Source organism: Phalacrocorax aristotelis, chromosome 4 (genome assembly GCF_949628215.1).
Source record: "Phalacrocorax aristotelis chromosome 4, bGulAri2.1, whole genome shotgun sequence".
NCBI classification, from domain to species: domain Eukaryota; kingdom Metazoa; phylum Chordata; class Aves; order Suliformes; family Phalacrocoracidae; genus Phalacrocorax; species Phalacrocorax aristotelis.
Genome location: NC_134279.1, coordinates 55,818,019 through 55,830,195, shown reverse-complemented (window position 1 = coordinate 55,830,195; position 12,177 = coordinate 55,818,019). Strand labels below are relative to the sequence as shown.

Genomic DNA, 12,177 nt, shown 5'->3' with positions numbered 1-12,177 from the left:
GACCCTGCTTGGAGCAGGGGAGTTAAATTTGATCTAATGGAAGTGGCACAAGTGAGGGAATTCTGACATTTCTCATACAGGTGCATTCCAAGTTTTTGCTTCCACTGGGAGGCATCTATGCAATTTCCAATTCTGGTTTTAAATTAGGACCAATTTGATATTTACCATGGCCATCTACACATCTTGGTAAGATTTTCATAGTTAGATGTTGTGCCCCAAATACTTTGTCTCAGGAGATGGTGTCACATAAAAAGAAAAACTGGAATCAGGTAGGAATCAGCATTGTTCCTTATTGACTGGAGTGTGAAAAAGGGCTGATCAAATATGTTGCTTGTCCCTGCACCTTCTTTCCTATGAGACAAAGTCCACGTTGGCAGCACTTAGATGGGAATTTCCATAAAATGTGAACGCAGATGACTGTCGCTGAGGAAATGTATTTCTCATTATTTGGAGAAGAGTAAGCCTGGCTTTAGGTGCACAGACGCACTCAGCAAAAATAAGAGCAAATTACCAAATCAAATAATGAAAGGAACACTTTAATTGATCTATAATTCTTTCCTTTCAGACACACTTAGTGTGTTTTAAAAGGTATCCATAATACCATTAATGAGACCTGCAGCATAAAGATGAATGATATTTTTGTGTGAGCAACAATGAATATGTTAGAAGTTTAGCTTTTTCTTAAGTCAGTTTGAATTAAATAGAGGACTGGACATGTGAATGGTATATAAATCTTAAAATGGAATAGCTAATTTTGTCATTCCTAGGGAAGGAATACTACCCAGCTGTTAAACAGCTGCCACTCCTAAGATCATGAGACAACACGGTTATATTAATTTAAAAGAACAGCCAAAGGATGATCAGAGAGTTTATAAGGGCTCCCTCCATTATTACAATGCCAGGGCAACATGCCAGTCTGAAAAGCTTCACTCATGACATGTTGATAAACTTGTAGTAATTCGGTATCTACTTCTAGCATGAGGGAACAGATCCTGAAGCTATGGATAGTTCATGCCCTTCCAGAAGCCACAGGGAATTATAAACAGTGTATTCAATTCCTCTAATTCTCCTTCACCATTAACTGACCTTTTGCTTCTTTATGCATTGTGCTTTATGCAATCAACGTGCTGAGAAACCATCAGTTAATTGAACTTTGCTTCATGTCTACTATTATCATCTAGGAAGTAAATAATATTCTATCCTATTTTAAGGAGAACCACAGAAATCAGAGTATTATTTGTCAGGAGAAATCTTTTTCCATTGACAGAATCAGCGACTTGGGTAAGACAAAATCCTATAGTATACTAAGTCAAAACAACAAGTCAGCTTTAACATTTATCCTGTGTTATTATAATTATAAACTGCAAAGCTTGACACAAATTTAGGCGTAGCACCAGTTCATTCTGTTCACAAAATAAATTCTATCAGGTTAAAATTTCTTCATGCTACCACACCTACACTACTCTCAGTACCAGAAAACTAAGGCTTCACTGTGTTTCTGTGCTCTCAGAGCATCAGTACATCATAGGTGAAGAAGTACTCAGAATTTCGTGCAACTGCTATTTAAATTAGTTTAAAAATTAATGTCTATATATCATTAGGGGTAAGTTCCAGAATACTGAAAATGTTCAAAACTTCTAGATTTTGTTACTAATATTTTTTACATATACGGGCATTCAGTGTTTTTCTGATCCTTAGTCACCAGGAAAATTAATATACACATATCTTTCTGAAATATTTTTCTTATTTCCAACTCAATTGGATTAAATAATAAAAAAGCGATCAACCAATAAAATCTGGATTAAATTTTCTGAGTAACTAGTTAAACAGTTGTATCTGAGGGTCAAGAAACAAATTAGACAGTTCCCAACATTAAAAAAAAATGTGCTTGATAATTAAATCTGGATTATTGAGACCAAGCGAAATTAGCTACATCAGGGCATATATATTTTTGTTCAGGACAAAAATACATCTACATTGTTTTGATTTAAAGCATCACCTTTTTATATATATATAGCCAATTATATCAAAACAATATATTACAGCTGTTTTAGTGGAATTGACTGGAAATAGCGTTATTTCCTTAGGACTTACCTTATCATTCACCACACTTTTTCCATCCCAGGCCCATCCTCGTTTTGTGAAATAATTTACAGTTGCAAATTCAATTAATGCAGAGAATACAAATGCGTAACAAACAGCAATAAACCAATCCATAGCTGTTGCATATGCTACTTTGGGGAGTGAATTTCGAGCACTGATGCTCAGTGTTGTCATTGTCAACACAGTTGTTACTCCTGCAAGGGGACAAAACAACAGAACATCAACAATTTTACTTGGATTTTGAATGTTAACAAAAACACAAACCAAAAATTATTATGGTGTGTTTGTGGCACACTATGGAAAATTTGCTTATTTTGTTGTCTAAACTTCCCTTTTTTTATTCAGCTGAAGATTTTACTTACAGGAGATAGATAATTTTGGGGTTTTGGTGGATTTTTTAGCTATCAGGACTGGTGAGGGACAAAATTAAGTACTCCTTAATGGAATCATAATATTTTGCAGCATTAGAGTAATAATGATTAATACGTTAATGTTGGTTGGCTTTACCGCAGTGGCTGCATATCTGGCACCGATCTTTATTGACAGTACCACACTGACCTTTGTTATTAGAAATAATGAATTTTTTTTCCAATAGCTGTCTCACTAACCATCTGGTGACACAGTTGAACACAAACAGGTTAAGTTTTCATTCAGGTAACATGGATTTTGTCTAGAACAGCATATTGACTTGGAATGCCAGATTATTATAACTGTGTATTATGTGGCAGAAAACAAGACTTGATGATCCAGGAAGATTCTTCTTTCACTGTGGCAGTTGTTAAAAGCACTTTACAGTACTCTGTGCATAATGAAGACCCAGTAGGAAGCTAGGAATTATACTCCAAAAAAATCAGAAAAAAGATACATGGTAGGAAAGGAAGAGAAGAACATTTTTCTGAATCAGTTTTAGCAAGCAGAAACCCACAGCCTCAAACACAACCTCCATTCCTTCAGTAAATCAGTTCTCCCACCTCAGGCTGAATCACACTTAGACAAACTAAACTATACCCTTTGTGTCACACCATTAAATACGTCTCCAGAGTGAAAAGCAACACAAAGTGATATACTTAGCACAGATCTGCAAACCTATACCCCATTATGACAGGCAAAGATGATCCATGGCAGAAATATTAGTAACAGCACATCACAGCTTCAACAACTACGCACTCATAAAATTATTGTAAGAGGATTCCCAAGAGAAAGTAGTCATTCTCCCTAGGGCAGGTCCTCCACTGTCAGCAATCTGCCACCTGGGTTCTGCAGGATCGACCTAGCTCAAATTTTCCATCTGCTACAGGAGAAGCATTTTCAACCACCGTGTGAGAGGGAAGAAAGGCAGCATTTATATACCTACTCAGACACCTTTAGGCTTTGCAATTTCCATCCCTCCTGTAAAGAATCTCCCTCTCTGAGGGTGCTAAGTAGACTCAGCCTCAGCACTCCTCTCCCTTGCTATGCTTCCAAAGGTCTGTGCAGCAGGGAAAACAAGGCACAGAAACATCCTGCTGAGTCACACACTATGCAGACACCTTAGCAAACATAATTCTCTAATTGCTGTTTTTCAGCCTCCATAAATTAAAGAAGTGGATTTGGTCTGGAATTAGCTGTGACACTGTTGGGATCTACTAGTGTATACGACGAAAAAGAAGCAGCTATCATAATACATTGTGTGAAAATGTGTAGACAATATATTTTGTTAAGAACATATTCTCTCCTAACACCCATACAACATATGGCTTAATTATTTTCAGCACCTCAGGGAAAAGGCCGTCTATCTTACATTTAAAGTTATCATATGCAAATTTTAACACCAGTCCTGAGCCACAGATAAATAATTTTAATTATACAGAAGTATCAGTAAAGTGATTGTTTCTCAGATAAGGTGACCTTATCCACATGTAAATATATACAGTTGCTAAGGTACTGTTCTGTTCAAGTCCTACCTTTTAGAATAAACTAATCCTCTGGAAGCCCCATTGGCTTCTTCAGAAATCTAATTTAAGATTAACTGCTGACCTTTTCTAGTCTCAATTAAAACGCCATGAATTTACATCTTGTATCTTGCTACGAGTTGACAATTTCTCTAAAAAGTTCAGCAAGCCACACCACTTTGTGACCCAAATGCTAATCAAAGAGCACATTGTCAGACAATTGCCAATGCACTTTCATTTATTCCTTCACTCTATAAATTCAGTGATGTTCAAGCTACCATAGTCATTTAACCTGAATTGAGTGGGAAAAAATCGGACAGAAAAATTTAAATTTTTTTTTTTTATTTGCGATAGCTGTCAGTTTAGGAGCCTCTAATATTTTTATACTTGCTATTCTTCTTCAGTCAAAAGACAGATGATTTTGCACGTTATAGTTAATTTGAAAAATCAGTATTGTCAAGTCTTCTTTATGAAAAAGAACTGAATGGAAATAACCTGCCTCCCTGTTGCTGCTAAACCTGGGAGGACTGAAAAATTATTAACGTGGAGGAATATGGTCAACTTGTAAAACAAAACACAATTTCTCAAAGATTTAAGCTAAAACCCCATAAAACCCATACACTGACCAGATCAAAAACATTCCTCATTATCTAATTTATAACACTAGTGAACTAAAACTGGTATTAGAAACAGTGAGTAGATTGTTGCCCTACAACGAGGTAGACAAAACATAGAGGAAAACAACCCTCTCCCCTAAATCATATACTACTCTGAACAGCGTAATTAATTTAACAGGCTATGTAAAGACTGCATAATATCTCAGTATGATGTAGAAGGACCACAGTTTATATACAGGTCAAGATCTCCTATAGCCAAGCACCCAGCAGATGTGACACTGAATGAGTACCAGAGGGACATGGACAGGTATCACCTTGTGAGAGACCATGAGCAGTCATCAGTTTGTCTTTAAAAAGGATCCAGAAAATAAACTGTTGACATTTCTCTGAAGAGGACCAAGTATTTAATACTTGACAGTAGATATACCCCAACATCATTACAACTTTTGTTCTCAGCAGTGCATGCCTATAAAAGCTAAATATCTTCTATCACTACAGGTTTATCCATTCAGGCCAAGACTGGAGCTATTTGATTGCTTGGGATTTCTTTTTATGGTGCTGCTTTTGAAATGGTATCTGCTCACTGGAGAGAGGATATCTATCTCCAGGGCTGTAAATTCAACACTTTTCATTGGCACTAAACTTATATATGAGGAAAATAACAGCTCTGTCATATTTTGGATTCCAGGACAGATGGATACCATCCAAGATGTGCTTAAAGTTAGACAGCCACCTTTGGGCAAACAATTTCTGTCACTCGACAGTATTGGGCACTGCCACACAAGAGCAGAAGAGGTAAACTGAAAAACTAGAAATGCCTAACTAAAAACATATGGTGGAAACTGGAGGAGCTAGCACATAAATATTAAAGTTAAAATCTGTCATGATGACTAGTTTATGCCCGTATTTGTGTGCAAAAGTCAGGCTACTCCTTGACAGGGACAAGTTCTTTTGGACGCTTAATTTCACCTCTTGTGTATCACCTGATTTTTCTAATTTGAATAGATTTTAATCAACTAAATCATGTTCTAGCCTTCTCATGTTAGAATGTGGACATCTCCTTTGAAAATGCAAGTAAAAGGCCTAAATAATGAGTTACCAAAGGACATTTCTGTAATAAAAGAGGTACTTCAGCTTTGCAAATAATTCGTACAAAATGCTTAAAAGGTGTTCTATTTCTTACAATGTCATGCTACTCCTCTCAGAATTTTATTTTTTCATCACAGCACTTTGGAAAGACACACATAGCATTTAAAGAACATATCGCAAAAGGATTGATAATTTACTTTTATTTTTTAATTAGGAATTGGATTCCATTGCTCTTGTATTTCACTCTCTCTTTCTTAACAGTAATAGCAAATGTTGTTAGGTAATTAGATTACTCAACCTGGTCCAAAACCTGAATAGATTTATAAACACAAATAACATAGCAGAAAGAACAGAGTGTTGTCCCTTTTACAGAATAAAGATTGCTACTTCATTTTATCACTCCAAGAGTAAATGGTTGGAGGTCTAAACAAAAGTTTTAAAAATTCTGGAGATAGTGAAATTTTAAAGTATTATAGCATAACATTTGGCTACACACCATACTGTTTCTCTCTTACTTATGAAATGTATATGTATTACTTAACAATACCATAAGGAAGGAGTGTACATTGATTCTGCTTAGACACCAGGAAATAAGTCTGAACCATTGAGAGAAAGATTTTAGAAAATAGCTCAAGTGTTCTGTATACCCTTTTCACTAAAAGAACAACACAAAAAGCCAGAACCCTTTTTAAATGGCATGGTACGCCAAGGACCATAACATAATCTATTTCCAGAAAAGTTGCATTCGGTCAGCTGGTCAAGCTACATATACATATTGTGAAGTCGGTGCTCATGTTGCTTCACTGTACCAACACTGAGCAATGGAACAGAGCTCTCCATCAATCAACAGCTAAGCTAATGCCCAAAGCTGAACGGCAAGTGCTATTTACCCCAGCTCCAGTAAAAGTCGCATGTCTTTATGCCACTGTTGGCCCATGAGCTGGTGGTTTGGCACACCACTGAGCTGAGAAGCCATATTAGTTCTTTTGCAGCCAGATCAGTCTCTAAGGACTACAGTTGTCCAGGTATGCTTTCCCACCGCCTACCACTAGAGTGTTATGTCTACAAGTAGCAGAAATTCCCAATTAAGAAGTTATAAACTGAAAGTTCTGAGTGGTGGGACATCTCTAAAGGCACAAAAGATAATCTGCGGCATGTGAAAGGAGAAGTAAATAGAGCCAGTTGAGATTTTTTTTTAACAAAATGGGCAAAGGTACTTTGTAGATACAGAATTGTTCAAAAGGAAGGGTCTACATTATTCAATTCCCATGTAAATATAACCAGAGGACAAAGCTGAACTTCTCTTAGGTTCCCCTTTCTGTAAGGAAAGACTTTAAAAGTCTATTTCAGGTCTAAATGGCTTTTTGCTTCAAAGTGTACATGAATTAATATAGGTTCAGAAAAGATAAACCAAGAACAAACAAAACACATGGATAGGAATGCAGCATAAGAATAAAATTATTAGAGAGACCAGAGTCCTGACAAGAGAGCATAACTATGTGAATTTAAAATTCTGCATCTTGGACAATGTATTAAAAAATAATACGACTATTAATTTTTGTTCTTGCCTACTTTGGGTATCAAAGAATATATATCTAACTACATTCATTTTAACATTCTCATTGCTACACTGTGTGAGTTAAAACACATAGGTAAGTGTATCACTAATTTCTGATTTTTCTGTCACCTGCATCTAATGCTGCTACTCAAATACATGATGTTTCTAAATGCTATGACCCATTAAAAATGAAGCTAGAATTCAATAAGCTGCACAAGATTAGTTTTGCTAATATTGTTGACACTAAATGCGTAACAATAAACACATTACTAAATGAAACAGATTGTAATCTTGCACTAAATGAAGGCATTATGAACCAGGCTTATTCCCTTTCGTTAAAAATGCAATCAAATGCTTTTCAAATTTATCTGCAAGAGAAAACACATTCAAGACTTATTTAATTAATGATGATAAAATTTTCCTCTTCCAATAATTTAAAGCAAAGTTGAAACAATATAACATTAGGCCATAATTCATTTGGGATAGCTTAGGTCAACAATGTTAAATAGATGCCATAAAGGAAAGGGATTAAAGAGCTCAACTATAAAGGAAGCCTTATTATACCAAGTCCTTAATGTTAACCTAGAAGTTGAAACTGCATTGTGAGAGAATAGATAGAGGAAAGAACAGTAACTTTCAAACATGAAGTAGTAAGTGCGAAGTACTGCTTTGAATAACTGGGAGTTATGTTTCTTTGAAAGGAACAGTATTCCAGTAGTTCGTCCTTTCTAGGATTTGGTAGCTCTCAAGAAGGTACTTGAAATAAATTTCTCATTGATTCTGAAAAACACTTTATCAAAACGAATACTTTCTACTTAATAATTTTAATATTGATACATTTATTATACCATGCAAAGCTGGGTATCTAGCAAGTGACTACTCCATATAAAAACTGAAAATTAAGTATGATCAATAAAAATGGAAAATCTCCTGCAATTTTTATATTCCCTGCCGGAAGTAGCTAGGCTTCATGTGTCACTGGGTGGAGTCTACCTGAAAGTACCACCCAAATGAGACCTTGAGTGTACCTGCCCAGCTCTAACTGTCAAGATTAATTCAGTATGAGCAGAAAACAGCAAGAAGCTGAACATTATTAAGAAGCTGTGGCTAACTTCACATTTTTGTAACACATTTAGGCAGAGGGTATCAGAAATCCCAGTGACAACTGCTGCCAGGAGGTATAAAGACAGGGAGATTCACGTGGGGCTACACGATTAGAGAGACTATCGGCAGCTTATGCTGACAATCTCATCTAGAGTGTAAAAGAATGTTAAGAAATAGCTCCTCAAGGTACAGCCAACCCAATGCAGAAGGCTAAGCCTGAGACACAAAGGCTGCATGCAGGGGCTAGGCTGCTCCATCAGACAGAGCCTGGACATGTCTTGTTCCTCTGGGTTCAGGGTGCCACTCTAAGCTGGCCTGGAGGGAACAGAGCCCTGACTGGTGCGTAAGGTGCATGTCTGTGGGGTAGAAATAAAATACTAGCATAGAAATTGCTATCTCCTTGATATACCCATTGTGCTTAGTAAACAGATTTTAGATTTTGTCACTGGATGGTGTGGTTCTGTTCTTGCAGCCATCCTACCCAGTTCCCTCAAGGCATTTTGAAACAGGACACTGTTCATTATCCATATTATGCTAAACCCTCAGGAGAGTAAAGCAGCAGGTTGCCATGCAGATATTACTTATTTTAAAAAAAACCACAAACATAAATGAAACAAAACATAAATCAAGAACAAGAAAGAGGTATGCAGGAAAGGACAACACTCCAGGAAAATTATCCTCGTGCCTGGTTACTGATGTAGTGCCTTGTTACCAATGACACAGTAAGTGCATTTTAGGAAGAAAGGGTGTGAGACTTTTTTTTGGATAAACCAGTTACACTGTCCTAAATATATAAGAGGGGGTACAGAAAAGGGCAAAGACAGAGATATAGAAAGAGTTGACAGTGTATTTGCAAGGCTGGAAAACAGGAATGTGCATTTTGATAAGCAGAAATTAACAAATTCACAGAAGATTTTGAAGAAAGAACAAAAAAAATCTGCCTGATAACTGCCTGGGAAAACATGGTAGATTTCAGGTCCCACTAAAACCACTGACCCTTTTCATCTGATTTCAGTAAGGCTCATATTCAAACCTGCAATCTTCATGATCCTTTGTGTGGCATTTTTTCTACAAGGAGAGACAGTAAGTGCTTTGCTGTGCATCATACTTAATATGCATTTGAGTTTGGCCTATTTTTCTGAAGAGTGCATGGTGTTTACTGATGACTAATCATACAATTTTATGCAGCATTTCTGATGGCTGATTCCACACAGACAGTGCTTTCTTTTTGTTGTGCTAGTCTCTATTTCTTTAAAAGCAAACAAATCAAAAGAACTTTAAGTTATGCAAATAAGAAAGACATTTGTTACTTTGCCTTAATAAGAGAGCAAAACCTTATTGTAAGAGAAACACCATTATTTTGCACTGCTGAAGCTGTTCGCTGCCTAATAGTACACTCCAATTTGAATTAGTGAGAAAGTTTTGCCCAGGCCCCTAGAATAGGGTTTCTTTTAAAGAACTGCTGCTTGCAAAGTTTAACACATTCAAATAATTCAGCAAACTCAAATTTAATTTGCTTGATTTACAAATATATTTAGAAATGTGCTTATCTACCAAGTACCAATATATTTGGATAATATTAAGGTAGGTAAGACATTTCAGAAAATAATCTAAATTTACTTTTTAAATAGAAACAATATAAACTTTTTCCATTCTGTGAAAACTTTTTCCTTTTAAAAGAGTCAAGGATATATGGACAGTTCTCCTGAACGTGCTAATTTCCAAAAACTTTGGGATTCTCAGGATATCTGTAACCTGCAGTTGAAAGCTGTTTGGACTAGAAATAGTATCACATTCTACAAACATACAAACTTGCATGAAAAAGGCCTTTACCAAGCAGACTTCAGAAATTCTTCCTAACAGCTTCAGCTGTTGCAAACAAAGCTAATGCTATACAACATACTCACCAAAGACTGTCCTGGCAGGCACAGATTCTCTGTTCAGCCAGAATGACACTTGAGAGAGAATGACAGTCATGATACAGGGAAGGTAAGTCTGGATGACAAAATAACCAATTTTTCTCTTCAAATGAAAATGAGCTGTCATTACTGTGTATTCACCTGGGTGCCACAAACAAACAAAATACAATGAAACAAAAGGTTATCATCTTAAGAAAGTCCACTTCTCTGATAAAAGAAAGTTTGGTACATTTATGTGAACCAAATGTGCTACGGTTAAATTGCACAGAATGTATTTTGTTGTAGAAAGCATCCTACAGAATGTAAGAAAGTTTTTGAGTATAATTACATCTTATTCCCACTGAGCTCCAGGAAAGACCAGTATTCAGGAACTTAGAGGAACTCTTGTATGGCCTAACAAGAACTTCAGTCCTGCAGGCTTCTGCACATAAGCCACTGTGCGCCGTCACACAAAGGCACCCTGAGAATTTAATCTACAGTCAGAAGGCAATCATGGGGTCCATCACAGCCTGGCACACGTAGGAACACAGCCTAGAGTCTGGCAGAAGAACCCAACGCTTAGTGCCAAAACACATGATGGAAGAAAAAATGGCTGAAACCTGCATGCTTCACCATTTAGGAGACAAAAACTGTCATTTATCATATGAAATTAAACAATTACCCCAGTCTTGCATTACAAACTTTAGGATTCAAGACTGAGCTCCAGAAAGCATTAAAATACAGTCACTGGGGACCAGTTCACCTCTGCTATCACCAGTTACTTATTAACTTGAAAGAGCCAGTAGAGTGCTGCTATGTGTTACTTGCACCATGTATTAATAGACTATGCCTAATATCCCACATTTTGCAACAGGTTTTTTCAGCAGCCTTCTAACACCACCAGCACTGCTATGTTCTTCACAGCAGAGTCAGCTCCTTTTTCTTTAAAATATCTTTTACTAACCTGTACTTGATTTAACTGTCTCTTTTCCAATTGTTTGGCCTAAAAGATCATACTGATTCAGTCTTGAGCCATCTGGTGCCACCTGCACTGAATCTGAAGCATTGTAAGTCCAAATGTATGTCACTTCTGAAGTTGTGTATGCATCTGTGGGAAATAAGATAAAATATTTTGTCAGCAATTTAAATTAAACATCTGCCATCAAAACTCACAGAATTAGAAGAGCTACTTATTTTTCAAAAAAACACCCCACCCCAAAAACAAAGTCATATGGTAAAAAATAGGTTTGGCCATTTAAAATAGCTTTACTATAGGGTAAATGCCTATTGCAGCATTGGAACCGGGCATTCATTTGTGATCTTATTAATCACAATTTATTGCTATTAAATTACAAACGACATCACTTCTACCCTGTTAAAAAACTTGTCAGAGATTAGATATTAAATATATCCTAAACCTCATGGTAAACCAGAATAAAAGAACAACAATTTGGAAAATTCAGGACACGCATTTTTGAAAATTCATTCTTAAATTTCTCTGATTTTCTTGTCCCCACTCTCCACTTTGGGAGTGCATCACAAGCATTTCATTATTAGCTGAAATTCATACCCAAATATGGGAAGCCAGGTTCAGTGACAATGCCCTTAACAAACCTGTAGTAGCTCTGTGCCTTGCCCTGCCTACCCTCTTAAATTTTACTCCTGGGCATTTTTTGTGGGACGCACTGACATTAAGCAGGCTGCGTTCTCAGCGCATTCATGATTGAACATACATTTAGCCTAGGGTCTGTCAAAATAAACTAGACTGAAAGCAAATCAACACTGCATTTTAAATAGCATTAATGCCTCTCCAGTAAGTAAGAAACAAACAAAAAAAAAATTGAGTGTATGTCCTGCAAGTTTTTCCAGGCTAATAC

The 12,177-nt window shown here is 36.5% G+C and overlaps 1 protein-coding gene across 1 annotated transcript in view; it reads right to left on the bottom strand.

The window, feature by feature from the left end:
- The window catches only part of GABRA2 (gamma-aminobutyric acid type A receptor subunit alpha2), a 57,885-nt gene that overhangs the window by 3,282 nt on the left and 42,426 nt on the right, over positions 1-12,177 (bottom strand). Inside the window, exons 7-9 of the mRNA XM_075091569.1 lie at positions 11,265-11,408; positions 10,310-10,462; positions 2,095-2,297 (exon numbers count right to left, since the gene is read on the bottom strand). Of these exons, the coding sequence (XP_074947670.1) occupies positions 2,095-2,297; positions 10,310-10,462; positions 11,265-11,408 (500 nt within the window). The remainder of the gene's footprint in view (positions 1-2,094; positions 2,298-10,309; positions 10,463-11,264; positions 11,409-12,177) is intronic.